Source organism: Talpa occidentalis, unplaced genomic scaffold (genome assembly GCF_014898055.3).
Source record: "Talpa occidentalis isolate TD23 unplaced genomic scaffold, MPIMG_talOcc4v2.1 talOcc4.7, whole genome shotgun sequence".
NCBI classification, from domain to species: domain Eukaryota; kingdom Metazoa; phylum Chordata; class Mammalia; order Eulipotyphla; family Talpidae; genus Talpa; species Talpa occidentalis.
The window spans coordinates 105,560,171-105,582,354 of record NW_023605083.1 but is presented as its reverse complement, the minus strand read 5'-3'; the positions used below and the strand labels follow the sequence as shown (position 1 = coordinate 105,582,354).

Below are 22,184 nucleotides of genomic sequence, written 5' to 3'. Positions count from 1 at the left end.
TTCTCTCACCTCCCGTGCTTCTGACTGTACCCAGTGTGTGTATAAATAAATAAATCTTGAAAAAAAAAAAAAAAAAAGGGCTATAGGTATAGGTGTGAGATGTTACCAATGGGAAAAACTGGCTGAAAGAAAACTGGGAATGATATGTAACATTCAAAAACTTTATGTGAGTCTTTATTTCAAAATTAAAAGCTAAAAAAATTTTTTTTTACATTATATTTAGGGCAGTGAGAGGTTCTTCTAAAAATTCTCTACCTTATAATGAATAGAAAGGGGCCTTCCCTGGTGGCACAGGAGGTTGAGTGCAGCTCTGTGAAGCTGTCTGCAGCCTCTGCAGTGCTGGTTTGATCCCGGCTAGCTGGCGAGATACCCACATGGCGCAGCAGACCTCTTCTGTCTCGCCCGCTGCTCCCCTCAGCAGTGTATTTCAAGTCAGTCTGCCTGTTCTGCTCCCCTTCTGTCTCTGGTGAATCCTCTCACCCTCTTGCACATCTGGCCTATACCCGGGTTCTTGTATGCATGAATAAAATAAATCTTTTTAAAAAAATGAATAGAAAGAATATGATAGTGTCAAGTGATACCCAAATTCTGAGCACAACTTGCCTACCAACAAGTTACGTGATTTTGACTGAGTCGCTAATCATTTTTTTTTAAAAAGACTTATTTATTTATGCATACAAGAGCTGGGGTACAGGCCAGAGGTGTGGGGTGGGGGAGGTGAGAGGATTCACCAGAGACAGAGTCGGGGACAGAACAGGCAGATTGACCAAAGTATATTGCTGAAGGGAGCAGCGGGCGAGTCAGGAGAGGTCTGCTGCGCAATGTGGGTTGCTCCCTGGCTGGCCAGGAATCAAACTCCTGCTGCAGTGTCTGCGGATTGCTTCATAGGTTGAGTCTTAACCCTTGCGTCACCAGGGAGGCCCCACTAATCACTCCTAACCTTGGTTTTCCCTATCTTAAACTGAAGGTAATCAAGTTTCTCTAATCTTGATGAGCCGGAAGTTTGTATACCATAAAATAATTAATACTAAAAAATAAAAACACACACACACACTTTGAGCCAATTGTTAGGAAAATAAATGAAATTATAAGACCTTGATTTTACAGTAAAAACTGCCCCTCTAGGAACAGCACACAGAGGGGTTTTCCTTTCTTAGATAGCTTGAGGTAAATGACAGGGTAGCGTCTGTCCAAAAAGACAAGGGAATGATGGTGGAGGAGGAGCGTGGGAGGAAAGCATACTTTATGGGGAAAGCCTGAAGCCTCTCAGTTCACAAATGCTTGGGTAAAAATCTAGCTTGATAAGATACAGCAGCTCACATACACAAATGCTCTTCCAGCTATGACAAGGGAGGGATCTAGTGGGGAAAACACCAAGAAGTTTCAGTTCTGGGTGGTACTATTCCCTTACTGTCTGCTAATGAAAACAGACTTAGCTGTTAAAAGCAAAGAATGGGGTCACAGATTTTTCTTACCTAAATGGCTAAAAAGCTCCCTTAATCTACTGACTATCTGGCTTCCTCTGTCACACAAATGCCCACTGCCTAGAGTTAACCATTTTTGTTGTTTAACAAGGAAATTGTTGCCACCCTAAAAATATTATCAGAATTTTATTTTTAGCTCAGTGTGATACTGAAGGAAAATATCCAAACTAGTTTCCATAAATAGGCTGCCAAAGGTATGTCCTATTTTGCCTTGCCTTTCACAAGCATTTCAGGCTATACAACGTCACTAAAAAAGGCTCATGTGTCTATGACTGATATCCTTAGATGATGAACCCCCAAAGCAGAAAAGAAGACCTTCTAGAAATGAGCTTGTAAAGCAATCCTCTTAGCATATCGTTACAGTATCATATGCACAGATAGGCTAGGAAGCATTCACTGGTCTTGATGAAGTTGCCAAGTTTTGGGAAGGAGACTCTTTACCAGGGGAGTATGAGACACTCCTTGCTACCAGAGACCTGGTGCCTGTTGGATGGAACAGAGAATGCAAATAGAAGGGCTTCTATGGATGCACCAAGCGACTTTTTTATTGACTGCTTGATTTGGCTACCTGTGGTCTTAAGTGTCTTTACAAGGTGCTAAAAAAAAATAAAAGTGACCTTACCTCCTGCTCAAACTCATCTCACCCATTCTGAGAAAGGCCTTACCGTATAATTGGGGTTTCCTGGCTGGATGCGTAGCTCGGCCAAAATCCAAATGCCATTAGTGAGCTTCAGGGATTGGTACAGCATGTCCTGCCCTTCCACATTTCTCTTGGCAATAGTATAAACATTGTTGTTTTGCAGCTTGCTGGAAACAGTGTCTAGAAATACAAATTCAAAATCCAACACCTTCAGTTAAAATATCAAATAAATGCATGCTAACTCTGCTGACTAGCCTTGTGTGCTTAAGCTCCTGACAAGTACAACCAGACACACAAGCACACCATTTCAGGAAGCTCTTCTCCACACATAGCACGTGGTAAGGAAAAGGTTCTTGAAGAGCCTATGTATCAGTCAGATTTCAGGACAGAAAAAAGAATAAGGTAACTCTAAGCATTAGAGTACGAAATATCTGTGGAGACTACAGTGGGTGTCTAGGAGTTGATAATCCTACACTAAAGTGCCAGGGAGGTAAAAATGCTCTGAAAAGGACAAAGACAAAAAATGGGTCTATGGATGTACCACAGTGACAGAGATTTACAGACTGACAATCAAATCTGTATCACTACTTCCTGAGTCACACTTATTTCTCTGTAAGTCACCCTGGTCTCAAATGCCAGAAGCAGAAAAAAGGAAAAGAGTTACAGAAATCTTGTAAGTAAAATTTATTAACAAGAGTGTTTTAAGATTTTTTTTTTAAACTGAAGCTACACTGCAGTATAACATTAAGTTTCCAATATGCAAGTTTTCTTAAATAGGTAAATAATTTCTTAGAAAATACCATGCCCCCCAAATAATAACGAAACAGACTCTCTCAACAAGTTATGCCAAGGTGACTGCTACAAGAGCATATGGGGGCTTTCATAGTACCAACCCAGGGTAAGAACAATTTGGTGTTTATGCTCCTCATCGAGGTAAGACCTGATATTCCAGAATTAAAGGTTATTTTTTTCCCCTTGTACTCTCTCTTACTATGAATGATGTTGCAGAAGAAAAACCTTAAGACTAGAGATAATAAACTTTAAGGATAGAGAATAGAGATCTTTTGTTGACAGTTTGTTATGTTCATTTTTGATGAGCATTCAAATTACTCATGCCTACTTCAGGAACTAAATTTTCTCCACACAGAAATCTGTCATATTCTATTGTCCTCTCTAGGAAAAGCTTGACATGACAGACAGTCATTCTGCTCTCCCAGGTAGTAAGCTCTCTGAGCACAGGGATCCCAAATTTTTCTTCACTGTTTCCCACGGTATCTGGGACATGACGGATACCTGTTATCAATACTTGGAATAAGCCTCTCACTCAGGTACTAGGGATGCCAATATATATAGGATGTCATAGGCATTAAAAACTGTCCACAGTGAGTGTTCACCTAATGTTGTAGAAAGGTTCCTAGAAACCACATCTTTAAATCAAACTCTGAATAACCAAAGTAGGTCTTGAATAAATAACATCACTTTGCTTAACACTGGCTGATTTAGGTTTTTTCCCCCATCAATGTTATCATGAAATGACACTGAACAAAATGACATTATTTGAGGATCCATCTACTTAGTTGTAAGGCCAATTTGGGGGGCTAATCACCCTCATGTCTTTCTCCCATACTCAAACCAGTGATAGCTCATATTCAAATTTTATAGTTGTGAGGCACAAAGGCCATTCATTAAATATTTTCACCACTCTTAGTTATTATTTACTTTCCCTCTTATTTCCAAGGTTTTCACTAATACCAAGCAAAGTAGTGATAACTTAAGATCTGATTCTTTTGAGGAGTGCAAAAGGATAGTTGTTGGAGGAGGGGACCTTAATATGGTTTTTAATCACTTTCTGGGGGGTCAGGCAGTTCTGGCTGTCACTTGGTTCCTGAAATGAAGGGCCCTTGTAGCTTAGACTGGGTTGCGAGGCAACATCACCAGCTGGAGTTTGGCTAATGCCTTTTGACAGGACTTCTTTAACAAATGGGGGCTTACTTTAAGCTGTAAAAAAACCAATTCTAACTTTCTAAGCTCTTGCCCATTTCCAAGGAAACAGAAAATACACACAGTAGGAGCCTTTGTTTAAACCACCTTGTTGCACAGGCACAATCACATACTAGAATGTATACATATATATCAAACCCCAGATTCCTACTTCTTTTTATGGTAATATTACCACCTATGCAAGAGATGATAGGCTAAGAAATGAAAGCATACAATCACACAATCTCACTCACACACACACACACACACACACACACACACACACACACACACACGAGCGCACTCTCTCTCTCACCCTTTCTCCCAGAATTAGAAAATATGGCAAACAGGTAGACTAAACAAGCTGACACATGTGGAAGCATATGGCCATAACCTGGCTCTGCTTCTACAGAATGGCTGTACTTTGGTTTCTCTAAGAAGACTGAATGAAGGGAGGGCTCTATAATGTACGGATGTGAGTCAATTTTTATAAATCTTAAATATTAGGTTTAAACTTAGGGATGTGTAGATGGTAGGGTAATCAGACTCCGCTAAATGTACATTTTTTTTTTTTGATTAAGAATGCGGTTTTTATTTGTGTCACTAACAAGGGGGCAGCTCTTCTGCTCTTATGAGTGCAGGGCCCGCCACTTGTCCAGGGGGCCTCGATTTGGGATGTATTTGACACCACAGCCATCTGGGATGAGCCACTTTTCAGCTACCATGTCTTCAAACTCATCTGCATTAAACTTGGTAAAGCCCCACTTCTTGGAAATATGGATTTTTCTGGCGGCCAGGGAACTTGAACTTGGCCCTACACAAAGCCTCGATGACATGCTCCTTATTCTGCAGCTTGGTGCGGATGGACATGATGGCTTGGCCAACGTGGACCCTGGCCACGGTGCCGAGGCTTCCCAAAGTCACCCCGCATACCTGTCTGGAGCCTATCGGCCCCAGCACAGGACAGCATCTTGTTGATGCGGATGACATGGAAGGGGTGGAGCTGCACTCGGATGTGGAAGCCATCTTTGCCACAACTTTTCACCATGTACTTGTTGGCATAAATACGGGCAGCCTCCAGGGCTTCGGAGGAGAGCTGCTCATATTCATCTGATACCATGTGGCCACAGAGTGGGAACTCACCCACTTTTGCCTTCTTCCGCCCCAGGTCAAAGATGCGAATCTTGGCATCAGGGACCCCGCGGCAGAAAAGAGACTTTGGGTAGGGCTTGTTCTTACAATACTGGTAACACTGGGTGGGGCAGCAGCCCATAGCAATACCAGGATCTTGGGGGGCGCGCCGAAGGCAAAAGATAAATGTACTTATTAAAAATGGCAACAGGAGGCAGAAGTAAGGAGGTTTCCCAGCTAGACTGAGACAGACTTATTGACAAAATACAGCTTTTTACACACCTGAGCTCCTGGGAAACATGATGGAATCTTAAAGTTGTGAGACTTTGAGATTGAAAATGTAAATTGTTTGAGTTTGTGCTGATATCATGTGAGGCATGAGACCCTGCAATCTGCCCCAAGGATAGAGTAAAAAAGATGATGAAATATGATTACATTTGCTTCAAGATTCATTGCTCGTGGTTGATTTTTCTTCACCAAATGTGGCTCACTGAGTCTAGGGCCTAAAATGTTAGGCAATATGGATGTGGTCCTCCTCTATCTTTTGTTTCAGCTAAGGTCGCACCTCTTCCAGCAGCAATACAAGTGAATAGACTCATATTAGAGAGCGGGAATGAGGGAACTTGCATTTGGGGTCCAGTTGTAGTATACATTAGCAAGCTCAAAAATCACTGATTGCTGAAAAGAACACTTTTTTTTTTTTAAACCATTTGAGCAACCAAACTATATTTAAGTGTTGACTGGCAAAATGTTTCTACTTATGAAATGTTCCAAAGGATATGGAGAACCAAGACAAAACAAAGAAACGGAACTTACCTTTACCTAGTCCCCAGGCTAGAAGTATTTGCCCCTTACCAGTGCCTAAACTAGTGAAATAGATATGCCATTTCTCTGAGCTTTTCAGAGTGTAAAAGTAATAAACAATTTAAAAAACAGGTTTGTAGATTGTTGACCAAAAGAATTCCTTTCTGATATGGCTGGAGATACAACTAGATACAACTATTTGTACAGATAAGGCAGTGGTACCAGACACGTTCTAACTCCACATGTAAATATAATGGTAAAATGCAAAATAGATTCAAATCTCTTGACACCAGTAGAGATGACTGGTGCTAGGAAGCAAGTCCTTCCAGTGCTAGGAAGCAAGAAGACCCATATGTTAGTGCCTTTCTGTCCTAATATTTTCTACTATTTATACAACCAGTGGTACCACAAGCACCCCTATCATATACACCTTTCTATTAAAGTCTGCTTAATTGTGAAGGCTTGGAAAGAAGGCTTCTTTCATCTTTATTCTCTAGAAAGAAATGGAGGAGCAAAAGTAAAAGCTCAATGCTAGGTTGGTAAGTCCTTTGAGCCTGTGACTTCCTACAGCCCTCAGAGTGTTAGTTCCATCTGTCAAATGTCTACTCTGGCACAGAAAAGCTATTTAAAGTGTTGGTGCTATTGTGATTAGGGCAGATCAGCTGGAAAGGATGGTATTTTTAGCTCCCAGCTAGACCCAGGGTGTTGAATCAGAAGGCACTAAACCTGAAATTGTTCATGTTAATAGAGGCCTCAAGACTGGAAGGAAATATAAAAGCTAGGGCACTCTAGATTTTGGGATGGAGGCAGGAGAGGAGCTAGAAAGATGAGTTGCAGGAAGAGATCTTGCAAGTTTTGCAGAGTGTCAGTGTGGGAAGCAATGGCCTTGGGTCCTGGAGAAAATGAAATGACTGCTTTTCCCTCCATGTGCTCCGCTACAATAGAGCAGCTTGTCACTGGAAAACTGGCTCGTTGGTATTTGGAGCACCCAATGCAGGGAGGAACTGGCATGAGGCCATGGCAGGATTTATCAAAACTGAATTTGCTGAGAAACTGTTCCAGGCTTCATCAGAGGACATGGTCCCACTGGGAGAAAGGCCCAGACATCTCTTCTTTAGCAAAATCATAAATGGACACCAAGGCACACCAGGGTTCAAAACTCCAATCTGGAAGGAGGGCGAAAGCCCTCATTTACCCAAACTTGCATTTCCTTTTCTGAAAAAGAAGTCTCTTTCATACTGAATGTCTGAAACAAAAATCATAGCTCCAATTACTCAGGTCTTTCTCTGCTCTCTATAGGCCAGTTTCTCAGATCATCTTTTAGGAACACTGGTGTTCCATAGATGTTAATGAGAAGTATTTTATTATTTTAAATCCAAAGTCAAATAAATTCACCTAGAGCTGAGTTAAACAGGTTTCATCAATGTAGGACTTTTCAGTTTTTAATGTGCTAACGTGCAATGGGAACCTCTATGAGGCATACCGCACCCTGTATTCTTCATCTTTAATAAACCACCCAACTTTAAAAATATATATATTTATTATGCGGTTAATTACTGGACTCAAGATGCACTGGATGTTCCCACAGCTGCCTTCTTGGGCTATAGTGTTGTTCCTTCATGGACATGATGCCTGAATCTGCAGTGTACACTTTTCTGGTGCCTCACTTGGCCAGTCCCAATGGTATCTTGTCTTACAGTCTTGCTCCAATTACACCTGCTCTTCTGCTTGGAAGAGAGCAACTATACTAGCCACAGGTCAACTTCTGAAGGTAACAGAGCCATGGCCACAGGACATGGGTCTTATTGTGATGCTTTCCAAATGGTGACCTTGCCTTCATCCTCTGGTTTCTGTGGCCAAGACCAAAGGGGCTTGGGCCTCCCCCGTGGCTCAGTGGTTGAGCGCTGGGTTGCGAAGCTGCTCGCAGCCTCTGTAGCACCGGTTTGATCCCCGCCAGCCTCCGGGCGAGGGTCCCACATGGCGCGCAGACCTCTCCTGCCGCCCGCTGCTCCCCTCAGCAGTGTATTTCGTCACTCTGCCTATTCTGCTCTCCGCTCTGGCTCTGGTGAATTCTCTCACCCTCCCGCATTTCTGTCTGTACCCAGTGCTTGTATAAATAAATAAATCTAAAAAAAATAAATAAAAATCACATTCCTTAAAAAAAAAAAAAAAAGACCAAAGGGGCTAAAAGAGCCACAACTCTATTCTTGAGGGACAGGGGTTCTCCAAAACATCTATATGAAATGCAGCCACAGGACTAACTGATACCAGGGTGACTATAACAAAGGGCAAGTTCTCTCCTGAGCTGTGTATTGAGACTATATCTTTAACACCACTAGCCACTATGGATTCTGCTCTATAAGCTGTTCTTCCTGAAGAACAGCTTATACCGTGGAAGTTACCCAATACCCCCATATTCACCAAATGAGTTTCATGATAACTGACCAGTGAGTTTCAGAGAGGGGGCAGATAACACTGTAATCCACCTAGAATATGGCACAAAAGGAAGCTCAATTTGATCTTTTTTGTGTGTGTGAAAATTCAGTAAAAACTTTGTTTAATGATACATAACTGATCAGGATGAGAAACACAGATCTAGACTATGTTAGAAAGAAGTTAGATTTGTGGTCCTCCCAAAGAGAATCACTAACTAGTTAATACAATGAAAATTAAAGAAGACTATTGCCTTAAACACTTTAAGCGTTCAGGAGAAGCCCTGTAAGAATCATCTGAAGTATAGGATAAATAAATATCAGAGCACCCTTAAAATTAAAAAGCTGCAATGAGACAAACAGCAAGCTTTTTTTCCCTTTTCTTTGTGTAGCGCCATACTGCCTCTTCCTCCCAGGGCTGTGCTCCAGCTACAGTGGGAGGAAGGCAGCATGCTGAAAAGACGGAATGATGGGCACATGAACAAACTGGGGACAGTGACCAAGCACCTAGACTCAACTGCATTCAAACTGATAAAGTCTTCTACCAACCTAACAAAAAAGAAAGAGAGACTGGGCAAAATCAGCATGATTCTGAACAGCTTAGGGTTCCTTCCACTCCTGAGGAACACTACAGTGAAAAGAAGTGTTAATTCGTGCTTTGGGGTTACTTCTTTGATGTTCTAGTATAGTAAAAAAATAAATATCTCAGAAAAAAAATCACCTTTTCTCCAATATTGAAGGTAGCACTTTCAGTTCTTGGGAGAGGGCATATCCTCATGTGCCACTTCAATTATCTCATGCTTATAGGGTGTTCACTCAAGAAATATGGCTATTGATGAGTTGTAAATGCATACCTCTTAAGTCATACACAATGGTGTAAGCCAATGTTAAACAATCCTTAAAAAAAAGGTTAAAAAGATACATGAGTAACATATGTTCAGTCACTGAAGAACTGGGTAGATTGAGCCATTCTACTTTATCTCTTAAATTTGTTATCTTGTAAGTAACCTACTACCTCTATCAAAACATCCCAAGTTTTAGAAAATACATTTGAAAGTAATATTCCTACTACATATCCACTAGAAACAAGGCAGATGTGGAAAGAAGAGGCAGATAAAGAAAAGACAAAAGTTTTCAAAAATCTAATTTGAGTTACTAGGATAAAAATGAAATTTAGTCATTACTCACCAGCATTTAAATGGCATTCCTTAATCTGAAACTGAAGTTCATTTTCATTGGGAATATCCTTCCATGTTGCAAGAAAGACCTGGCGCTCTGTATGGGGAAGCAGAGGGAAAGGATGTGCACAGTCTGTCAGAGTTATTCTCATTTCTGATGCTTTACATCACTTCGCCTTTAGAGTTCTGGCTCTTATTATACAGCAAGCAGCAGCATGGGACTAGAGCCAATTCTTAGTTATGCAGTAGTGCTATACTCCTGCTTACACAATTCCGTACCAGAAGCACTAAGATAAAGTGGAAGAGAGTTTACATCTAGGGTTTAGTTTTTTGTCCACTGTTTTCCTGCTCAGGTGACAGTGCGATCTTTCTAATCCTTAATTTCATCATATCTGTCCTGTCTACTCAAAGACCCATAGTAGGAATCAAATCAATTAAGTGCTAGTGCATTTATATGTATCAATATGTCAGTTTTATTATACAGTGATTTCATAAGTAAGGGAAGCAAGAATATCAACAACCACATGGTCAGTGCTAATGGTTTATTGAATTCTTATCTGCAGACAGTAAAAACAGTACAGAGCTAGGTGTTAAATTTGCATATATTATCTAAGTTATTGTAAAATTTGTTTCTATTTTGCAAATTTGGAAACTGAAACTCAGAACTAAGTTAAGCACCCTGCCATAGCGACATAGCTAATAAACATCCAAGGTGCTATTCAAATCATCTACTTGTCACTAAACCCTTACATTGTATCCTGGAGTGACTGAATTATTTAGATATAGGCATTGTGATTTAGCAACATTTAGAGACCAAAAGCAAAGCAAGATCAACTGTGACTCAGGCAAATAAATAATTAGCAATTATAAGAGCTTTAGAATGGCCTTACCCCATTTTTTAAAACCTAAAAATAACTTGTACTTCTGGGGCTATGCTCTGCCTGCTACTGAGATGAAGGGCAAAAGTGTATCTGGCAGAAGAACAAGACGACATACCCATTTTGCCATCTTCTACAAAAAGCACATTCAGTGGGATGAGGCAGCTGAAGTAGAAGACATCAATATTGTTTTTAACAGCCACCTGCCAGGAAAGTAACAAGGAAAAAATTAGGACATCACAGAAAGCCAGGTAGGAGGGAAAGAACAGTTAGGTATCTATGAATACATCACCCCATTTCCTTCTTCTTTTAGAAAATGCAGAACTCCCCAAATCAAGACACACTAGAACCGTATACTGCAAGCACATCCTTACTCACTCATGGTCACTTACTCACATCCTTACTCACTCCACGGTGATAACCTGCAACTCTTATACCTGTCTCAGGATGAGCCCCTAAAGGGATGAATTCAAAGCAAAGTTCTATACCCAGAATAATCTATACAAATATTTTACATTTCTGTGTTTACTAACAGTAAATGCCGCTACCACTTATGAAGTATCTATTAATATTTCCAGTCTTCATTGTAACTATCCCAAACAAAATAGAAGTCACTCCCCTCTCATTTTATAGATAAGGAACTGAGATTCAGAAAGATTAACAGCCAGAGGTCACAAAGCTAATCCACAGAGGAAACAGGATCAAAAGCAACTTAATCCTTGATTCCCTCCCCCCATGATAATTGATAATCCTTTATCTTTTTAAAGTTACTAATTTTAAAGTGGTTTGTTTTTTAAGATCTTATTTGCTTAAGTCCTATAGTTGGAAAAAATTTATAATCTGATGATTATAAGAAGGAAAAACCTTTGCAAAAGCAAATAAATAACTTCTCACAGTACAAGCTTTTGATTTAGGCAGACCATGAATCTACCATGCTGTTCAATTCAGAGCCTGCTGTTTATATGTTTTTAAAAAGCTACAATAAGTACTTTTGTGTTCAGGGGCAACAATGATTGGTGTATATATTCAGAAATAGGCAGAGTTTACAGTGGCACACTTCAGAACCATAGACTGTAAAAGGAGAGGAGGAGAATTGCTCTAAACCACTACTTCCCACTGGTTTCTGCCACTAGTGACTGTCCTAGCTATGCTTTGGCACTGCAGGAAAACATTTCTCTGGGCAAGTTCTAAAATCATTAACCAGGTCTTTTTCTCTCTTGTTTTGCTCAAAGACAATAAAAGCAAAAAAAGTACTTATCTAGCACCATTTTTTTCTCCTTCCCCCTTTTATGGGCAAATGTCCACACTTCAACAGGAAACATAGCTCTTCTGACTGTGAATTCTAAATATCATCCTTCTGAAGTACTTCCAGTTCCTTTGTATTTATTTTCAATTTACTTTCCCCACCTTAAATTAAATCGCACCTTTGTTTCCTTCTCTATAATTTGGTATGGTTATGTCTACTCAACAGTAGAGATTCTGTTGTCTACATTTCTGTTGTTTACCCAGAAGAATCCATCAATTTACTTTCCTTGTAACTTGTGCTTTCAACCTTTCAATACCAACTCCCAAAGAGTGTCTGACCCATAATCTGATGCCGAAAATGCTGAGATGGCAGAATCATCAAAAAGCTTGAGTGTGATGAATTTACACAGAGTAACTAACCTCAGGAAAGAGGGACATTAAGACATTATTTAGGATGTACCAGAGCAGCTCTTCAAAACATTTATACCAACTACTGGTTTCTGGAAAAGGTTTTTAAATAATTAGGTACTCAGCAATGAGCGAAGTAGTCTTATTTCAAATAAGGACATCAAGAAGATATTAAGGTAGTGCCAGGCTTTATAAAGAGCATTTAGAAGTAAAAACTGGGATGGTGTGAATGTGCTAGTGTGGGTCATATAAAGGCCTTCTGTGAAATTTGAGTGACTATCATTACTGTCATTGAAAAGCTGTCGTTTCTCACTGTGTGCCATTCAAACATTCATTAAATTTTTTAAGATTTATTTTATCTATTTATGCATACAAGAACTGAGGTCTAGGCCAGAGGTGTGGGGGTGGGGGGTGGGATGGAGTGGATTCACCAGAGACAGAGTGGGGAGCAGAACAGGTGGATCTAATGAAATACACTGCTGAGGGGAGCAGCAGGCAAGACAGAAGAGGTCTGTTGCGCCACGTGGGTGAGTTTTGGGGATCGAACTAGTGCCACAGTGGCTGGTGATAGCTTGATAGTACTGAGACTTTAACCCCTGTGCCCCCAGGAAGGTCCAAACATTCATTAATATTTACTATATCCTAAATACTTGAGATATAAGGAAGAATATAGAAAATATAATGCTTTTCCTCCAGGGATATTAGTGGTTTTTACCAAAGACTTGTAGTAGGATCATCTGGAGAGAGTTTTCAAGATGTCAGGGGTTCATCTATAAAAAAGAGTAACAATTTCTAAATCTGGGATCTAGCATGTATATTTTTGGAAAACTTCCTAGGAAGAAGTAGATAAACAATTAATTTAGAATAATGTTACCCAAGAGGACTGAATGGGTTTGTAAATCTCTCTCTTTTTTTTAAGATTTATTTATTTATGCATACAAGAGCTGAGGTACAGGCTAAAGATGGGGTTGTGAGGATTCACCAGAGACAGAGTGGGGAACAGAACAGGCAGACTGACGGAATTACACTGCTGAGGGGAGCCGAGGGTGAGTCAGGAGAGGTCTGCTATGCCATGTGGGTTGCTCCCTGACTGGCCGGGGATCGAACTCATGCTGCAGAGGCTGCGGATTGTTTCACAGTGTGGTGCTTAACCCCCTGCACTACCAGGGAGGCCCTGGGCTTGTAAATATCTTGCTCCTTATTCCAATTATAGCCTTTTAACAACAGAAAAGACGAGCAAAGTTCTTCTTGGTCAGTAGTGCTAACCCATTCCCTTGAAGACTATTTTTACAAGCAGGTAAAAGCCATAGACTATCTCCCTTAAAAAGAACATATGAACATCTTGACACACAATTCCAGGGGATCAGGGCACACTAAAAGAAGATCCCTAGACTTCAGCTTCTACCAACAATTCTCCAAGAGCTGGGACACCCAAATCAAAAATAGCAGCCACAAGTGGTTTAGAATATAGACTTGGGAACCAGACCAGACCAGCAGATTTCAAATTGACTCCATCACATACTAGCTGTATGCCTGGCTTATAATAAGTACTATAGCAAGTGTTTGTTAAAGAAAAATTCCCTTCTTTTTCACCTTCTGTTTTACCTTTTTACTCAGAATTTTTCATAATTAAGGATAGCCATTAGACTTAACTGAAATCTTACATGTGCTCAAATGTAGTATTACAACTACGCTAAAGAGATTAGAGGAAATTAAAAAAAGGCTATTGGCAAACTCCTAACTTAATGATTCTTCTCCTACTGTGTCTTTGGTAAAATATCATCTCTTTGTAGGATCAACTGCAAAGTCACACCTTTGGGGGAAACATTTCATCTTTTTTACATTAATTTTTCAAAATCTGCATTTTGCAGCTGTTAAAATTTTGCTCTTCATTAGAACTGAAATCATATCAAGAATAAATGGTTCTCTAGGATTCTGGTCCTGCCTGTATTTCCAGTCTTGTATCCTTAATTTCAACCATATCAAAATTACCCTTGTTCCCCAAACACTGAAACTTTGTGCCTTTTTAAACATTGTTCTTTCTTTTCCTAAAACTTTGATTTCTTGGAAAATACCTATTTAACCCTAAGATTCAATTCAACGTTGAGATGACTCAGGAAAGCTTTAATCCCTCCCATTGCACCCAGTGCATATACATTAGTATAAAATAATTGTTTACATCTGTCTCACCCATAATACAATGAGCTCTAAGAGTACATCAGCTATCTCTCATCTCCACTAGCATACCTGCTGCATGAAATTAGGGTAGAAAGATGTAAAGCAAATGACATGAAGTACTGGTTCTCAACCTTTCTTTCTACCTCATTATCATTCATATGCATAACATAATCCCACTTGCAACATCTCTCATTAGGTATGGGGTTACAAAATGAGGCAGGGGTGGGGCAGGGTGGGATGACATGAGGGCTCTTTTTGCTTCAAATCACTGAGCTAAAAAATATCTATAAGCTAAGAAAGAATAACATAGATAGTATAGATCGCAACCTAAAGAGTTCTCTAAGGATATGTCAATCACTCTCTGGGGGCTAAAAAGAATCAAGAGAAAAACACAGTGTGAAGCCAGTTCAATTTCAATCCCGAGGGCACCTTAAATAGAACTGAATCACCTTTTAACAGTTTGATATTGACTGCTTTGGAGACAGGGAGGGGAGATCTCTGTTTTCTTATTTTAAAGTTTACTATCCCAATAGGTACAGAATAAGTATACATAACCCAGGTAAGCTAGAGAATCTTTGTTTAATCTTAATTTTTTTTTGATGTTGTAAACATATTCTTAAAAGATGGCTTATTTGAATGTTTATGACATCTGACTTGTAAAAATAAAACTACCAAAAATGCAAACGTGTAGAATTATCTCTGCATTACCAAAATAACATAGTACTATGGTATACAGTTTAACTGGATTTCACATGTGAAAACAGGAAATCACTAGTCCATTATAGCAACCATTTCCCAAATAAATGTGCATTCCTAGTTTAACTTTGCTTATAGTAATTAGTAATAGAACCATAAGTTGCTGTCTCAAATTCAATGGAAATTCAGTGTTCCATTGAGTTCTCCGGATTGTCCTTTAGACCTCTGGCTTTACAGAGGAAAGAAGGCAGTGCTGGGAGTCCTAATGCAGTTCCCATGCCCATCTCTTCTCATCTTCCTAAATTTCAGCAACTTGGCTGCCAGGGTAGGTGTCACTAGCAGCGTCTTTTTTCAGACCAAGAATTCATGAATAAATTAGGACTTTTGGACATTTGTCGATAATGGGTATCATTCAGTGAATTATTTATAAGACAAAAATACTGGGAGTGTTTCTAACGTGGTGGGGTAGAAAGGGCACAGGTTTTGGGCCCTCTGTCTTTAGCTGTTGCTTACTCTGGGCCAGGAATTGGACTGTTCTGTGCTAGTTTGTGCACTTCAGACCCTCAACTGTAAAGTGGAACCAATGGACTTGCCTTGCCTGTGATAGGGTCAGTATCAGAAATATATGAGGTGGCCCAGCCTAAGAACAAAAGTTCTTTGAAGTTCCAAGCTATTCCATAACGCATCTTTGTTTTAAAATGAAAATGTGTTTCACCCTTAAAGTAAAACTAATGCATGTGCCATGTGCATTCTTCAATTTCAAGTAACTACTAGCATAGCATTTTTTAAAACTGTGGGTTACAATGAATGGTAGTTGCTAATTAGTGGGTTGAAACTGGCATAAAAAATATAAAATATAATGCATCTCATGAAGAATAAGTAATGTTTCCTCAAACTATCAAATTATATGCAGGTTACGTATGTATACACTACGCAAAAAAATTTCTTAATGCAAATTATAGTTAAAAGGAGCAAAAATATGAGTCATAATATTCATACAAATATTCATCTAATTAAAAGCAAGCAGTGAGAAAATGGGTTCAATGAGGTAAAGATCAAAATGCCCACCTCAGCTTCTGCTAGGATGTCTAAAGTAGATGACAGATGGCACCAAGGAGCATATTACCTAATGCTCTGTTCCTCTGGTCTGTCAAGTACATTATCTGGCCATAACAATATTAATTTGCCACTCAGGGACATCAATAGGAAAAGCAAATAGAAATGATTATGAGGCTCTTAGAAAACACAAAAGTGGGCTATAAACGCTTAATAATAATAATGATTTTTAAAAGTTACTTTCAGTGGCTGCTGGGGAAAGAGCAGCCTGTCAGCTTCAGCCTGTAACCTGCAATTAGTTTCTTTCCACAGTATAGGAAGCCTGCTGCCATAGCTGCAGCCTCTTGGTGGTGGCACAGCTGGAGACGAACAGGCTAAATTAATATTCTAACCTTGTCCCAGTGTACTCAAAAGTACTATAAAAAGGTACGAGATGAACTCAGTCTGAACTCTAGCAAATGTATTTTCTCACCACACCTCTCACTGCAGATAACCACAGGAGGCTGTGACACAAGAGAAACCAAGGCAAGTGGTGTACAGCTCACCTTAGAGAGTATATCATCTACTCTTCTATGACATCATTTGTGACCTTTCCAAGTCTCTGAAGAGTTTTTTTTTTTTTTAATTTCTCTTCTCCATTTAGCTTTTGGAAAGATTATTTGCAGGCTAGTCCAAGCTAGGGCCAGGCAGTGACGCCAACCATCTCCAGTTCTCTGAGGAATGATGATTCAGAGGTGTTTTAAGCACCACACCAACTAGTCAACAGATTCTGGAGGAATGGCTCTGAGTGACAGGTTTTTAATGGCACTGACTCCAACTGTGTGATATATGTCATCTGCAACTCTAGCAAAAGTGGTTCTTTCTGCTAGCTGATGGAGTTAAAGCTACCTGTAGTTTTCCTAGTTAATGCCAAAAAATACCTAGCATCTTTAGTGTGAATACATGGTCTTCTACTTCAAACCCTATTTACCAATAAATTGAGACTTCTCAGAGACATCCTGACAAGACAGAAAGGCCTACCTGTAATATTTGACAACATCTATACAGTTAGGAAAATAGCAGAAATAGTCATGAAACATGTCAGTTTACTTTCCTTTCGATTCTAATTGAATTTTAACTTGAAAATAGCATCTCTGGTTTACTTTTAAGGTTAAGATTCAAATAAGAACACTATCATTCTTAGCCTACCCAAGATTGGCTATCTAACCTTATGTAGGCAAAAGGAGTGCATGGTGCTGTCAAGATGACTGGGCATATGGGCAGGCCACTGTGCACAGATACTACCTTTGTATAGTTTTACTGCGGAAATAAGTCATACACAGAAGGAACAGAAGTTATTGTCAGGAACACAAGGTAAGCTATGGAACTGAAAAGTTTTGTGCTTTTTTATTTGGAGTATCTGCCTTCCAACTCATTCAATAGCTCCTCTGCAGAGATAACATACTACCAAACCAAGGACTACCATCCATTCACACACTTTTCAAAAGTGATCAGACAATAGGTTCCTTAGGGGCCTCCCCGGTGGCGCAGCAGTTGAGTGCTGGGTTGCGAAGCTGTTCGCAGCCTCTGCAGCGCCGGTCAATCCCCGGCTGCTCCCTGGCCACCGGAGGAGGGTCTCACATGGCACGCAGACCTCTCCTGCCGCCCGCTGCTCCCCTCAGCAGTGTACTTCAGTCCTTCTGCCTGCTCTGCTCCCCACTCTGGCTCTGGTGAATTCTCTCACCCTCCCGCGTTTCTGACCATACCCAATGCTTGCATAAAACAAATCTTTAAAAAAAAAAAAAAAGTTTCCTTAGTCTCCAAACTATAACTTATTCCAAGAACATTTTACTGGTTTCTCATTTTAAAATTAGAACAATAAAACTGACATCTATTTGTAGTACACACAAAGAAATGTCCTTCCATAAACTTAGGCTTTCCTGAAGTAAAATAAAAGTGAAAATGAATTCAGGTTGAGTATATTTTCATTATAGGCACACCTAACTGATTTTTAGGTCCTGTAAGCCTCGATTCAGAGAAAAACTTGTTCCAAAAAACAACAAAGAAACTCCAACCTATAGAACTAGGACCTACAGGTAGAATTTAAGAGAAGACATGTTAGATCAATATAAATACCTTCCTAACAGTTTTAGGATAATGGAATAGATCATTTTATGATAGCAAATCACTAGTTGCATTCACGTAGATGCTGACTGTCCAATCATCACTGCTGACATAGGGCAAATTCCATTAAAATTAGACAGGGTTTGAAAGAATTATAAAGCTTATTCCTTCTAATCATGAGATTCTAACATTCTTTATGTTTGCACACTCACATGGTTCATAGCTTTCTTGAGTTTTATTTTCAAATGTTTGCGTCTTATACCATTTAGCCTGTGCATTAATACCTGCATTAAAAGTGTGAATAAAGCAAATTCTTTTTCTTTCTCATAAAATGTGATGTTATAGCAAAATGAGAGTTAGTATGAGTAAAGTCAAGACACAGCTCTCAAATGAACTTTAAATGAGCTCAGGAAAATCCCAGTGAATTCCCTTTAACTTCAACCTGTAAGATACCCTAAAGTTTTATATAACTTACACTTCATAACAAAACCTAGGGACTAGAAAGAGGTACCTACTTGGTAGTCCAAGTCCCTTAGCGCATAAAGATCTCATGATTACATCTATTTCTAAATCATTTATCAAACCAGAACCACAAAACTTATTTCCATTTTTCATCACTGATCTCCTACTATCATGATCTAAAGATATCTAGGATTTTAATAGATGAAAACCTACAAATCACTTATTACCATTTTAGAACTACTTGTGAAATTCATTATCCTTTTATCTTATCTACAGCTTAAGCATAAGTTATTCATGCATGGCAGCTGCCACTGACAGATATATTCCTGAAAGAGTCCGGGATACCAGTAGTTAAGTGCTGGTTATAAAAAGACAAAAGATATTGCCTAGTAGAATCTTGACAAAAAGGATAAAGGAATGTTCTCAATAAGGACAACCTAATAAAAAAGGAATATCTAATATAATGAGATACTCTATTTCTCAGATGAGATTAAGTAAGTTTGTAGTCCTGATGTGACACAAAAATACATAAAATTTGAAACAGCAATCACAGAAAGTAATTGCCTCCTTTCTTTTCTTTGATCCTCATCTTTCATAATCAAAATTCCATCATCTACTTGTTGCTAACAGAATATTTTAGGTTCTGTCTTTTCTACAAGGATTACTTGCAGCATTGGTTCTGTTTGACCTGGGAATTTCTCATAGTTCCCATAAGATCCACCATTCAAGAATTCAATGTCTATTCAAGCAAAACATGGTCCCATAAAAACAATCAGAGCACAGAGACCCCCAGTTGTGGGTTTTATTTGGAAGACTAAATAAGGCTTCAACATTGAATTTGTTTGGCTTGCACTGTTGTCAAGAAAAGTCAGCAAATGCCAAGCTCGTTTGCTTCATTTGATGGAAGCTGCTGAAAAGGTCTTCCGTTTGGAAGCATTTACCAGTTTTTCTGGTACAATGGCTACAGCTGTGGACTTTCTGAGTGTGAACGGACATATGTAAGACACAAAATATCAGGAACAGGCACCATCTGCAACTGACTGTCTCACAGGCTGGGACTGCAATGTAGGAGTAGCAAGGGACAGAATTTTCTCAAGGCTATACACTGGCAAAAAAAAAAAAATCACCTTTTGGCTGACAAAGATCTTAAAGATATGAATAAATAGGATTTTCAGATTGCATACTTTGCAGCTAGTGTCTCTGGTACTTTCTGCCCTAATCATTCAAAGATTAAATGAACAGAATTGATAATCAGTGTTGTAGAAGGGACAGTCAAAGAAAAAACCATGAGATAGTATTTCTTTTGCCCATTAGTATTAATCCTCTATGAAATTAATACTTTTGTGGGGTTTAATTGCAACAGATACATTGACATACAAATAGATAATGAAAACTATGTATAGAAAGGACAAATTCTTTATCCATGTATACAACTTTAAGGCTACAAGTTATAAAGCAGTATAAAAGGAAGGAAAGCATTTTTATGAAGGTGCTACCAGACTCTCAGGTAAAGACTGTAGATTGAAAATCTTACTTAAATTTTCTTTCTTCTGGAAGAAACTGTCATAATTATAAGGAAAAAAATTCAAGTCATAAATTTATAGATAAGGGAAGAAAAAATTACAACAATAACAGAATCTTAGTAGCTATAAAGCAGATAATATATTAGTAATAAATCATAAATTTCTCAAAAGCTTAGGATGATATCACTCTGGAACTATATGCAAGGGAAATGGGGGAAGGGAATGTTAAAAGAAAGTACTAGATCCCCAATTCATTTTAAGCTACTTTAGTCCCTGCTTAAAATTAAAGATTATTTTAGGGAGGGATAACATAGTTGGTACTTTGAAGGGAATGCCAAGAATGGTTAATGGGTGGTGGATTAAGTGAATTTATGCATACTGAATACTGAGATTCTCTAGGCCTCTTTTCCAACTTAGTTCACAGAAGGCTAACAGAAAACCTTTATATTCTAGCCAGAAGAGTCAAAGGTAATTTTTAGAAGTATCAAGCCAGGCCAAGAAAGACATGAAAGTATTTCATGTAGCTGCCTTCAATGACAGGCAATCCTGTCCTGGGCTTCACGGGTTAGAGGGCCATATCTGATTCTCCTCTGGCCTCTCTACAACCCAGGACCAAAGAGACATGCCCAGTGAGAACACAGATTTCCTGGTCAGATGTCCCAATACGTTTTCCAGGGCCTGCTTGAGACACTTTTATTGATGGTTCTGAGAGTTGGCTAAGTGGTGGAGGTACAGTAAGGAGGGCTGTGAAACAAGGTTCTCCAGTTATACTCCTGAGTCATCAGATGGTTAATTTTACCAAAGAACCTAATGAAGGGTCTCCCTGGTGGTGCAGGGGTTGAAGTCTCAGTGCTATCAAGCTATCACCAGCCACTGTGGCATGAGACTGATCCCCGGCCAGGGAGCTAACCCATATGGCACAGCAGACCTCTCCTGTCTCGACCACTGCTCCCCTCAGCTGTGTATTTCAGTAGGTCCACCTGTTCTGCTCTCCACGCTGTCTCTGGTGAATCCTCTCACCCCTCTCACCTCTGGCCCACACCCTAGTTCTTGTATGCATAAATAAATAAAAATAAATCTTAAAAAAAAATGAAAATTCTGGAACTGAAAAGTACAATAAATGAAATGAAAAATACACTAGACAGATTTAAAAGAAGGTTGTAGTCTATAGAGTCAGTGTACCTTTTTTTTTTTTTTTTAAAGATTTATTTATTTATTTATACAAGCACTGGGTACAGTCAGAAGCACAGGAGGGTGAGAGAATTCACCAGAGCCAGAGCAGGGAGCAGAACAGACAGATTGACAAAATTCACTGCTGAAGGGAGCAGGTGCGGCAGGAGAGGTCTGCGTGCCACGTGGGACCCTGACCCGGTGGCCGGGGATTGAACCAGCACTGCAGAGGCTGCGGGCAGCTTCACAAGCCAGAGCTCAACCCCTGTGCCACCAGGGAGGCCCAAGTCAGTGTACTTTTAGAACACATCAATAGGAATCATCCAACAGGGAGGAAAAAAAAAAAAGACTCAAAAAAGAAAAGAAAAGAAAGAAAAGCCTCAGTAATCTGAGAGACAATACTGAGTAGTCTCACATATGTGTAACTGTGATTCCAGAAGGAGAGAAGGGAGATAATGGGCAAAAAGCATTTGAAGCAGCAATGGCCGAAGGTTACCAAATTTGGGCAAAACTATTAACTTACAAATTCGAGAAGCCCAGAGAACCCCGAGCTAGAAAAAAAGTACCTAGTCATGTAATAGTAAAATTGCTAAAAAACAAAGATAAAAGAAAAAGAAGGGGAGCCCCGAGATCAGCACTATTCAACACAACTTTCCACAATGATGGCAGTTCTGCTTCTGCACTGTTCAATCTAGTAACCACCACCAATATGTGCATTTTGAAATGTGGCTAAGACAACTCAGGAAATGAAATCTTTAATTTAAAATTTTATTTGGTTTTGTTTTGATCAATAGGTCATCTTTATTTTCTTTTAGA

General features: G+C 39.4%; 1 protein-coding gene and 1 pseudogene across 5 annotated transcripts in view; both read right to left on the bottom strand.

The window, feature by feature from the left end:
• AP2B1 (adaptor related protein complex 2 subunit beta 1) overlaps positions 1-22,184 on the bottom strand; it is a 102,656-nt gene that overhangs the window by 4,864 nt on the left and 75,608 nt on the right. For all 4 annotated transcript variants that reach the window (XM_037494107.2, XM_037494110.2, XM_037494108.2 and 1 more), the window contains 3 exons: positions 10,646-10,730; positions 9,660-9,746; positions 2,150-2,304 (listed from right to left, as the gene is read on the bottom strand). In XM_037494107.2, coding sequence (XP_037350004.1) covers positions 2,150-2,304; positions 9,660-9,746; positions 10,646-10,730 — 327 coding nt within the window. The remainder of the gene's footprint in view (positions 1-2,149; positions 2,305-9,659; positions 9,747-10,645; positions 10,731-22,184) is intronic.
• LOC119232187 (60S ribosomal protein L10-like) lies at positions 4,667-5,440 on the bottom strand (annotated as a pseudogene). The gene has a single exon (XR_005122027.2). The product of XR_005122027.2 is annotated as a 60S ribosomal protein L10-like (transcript).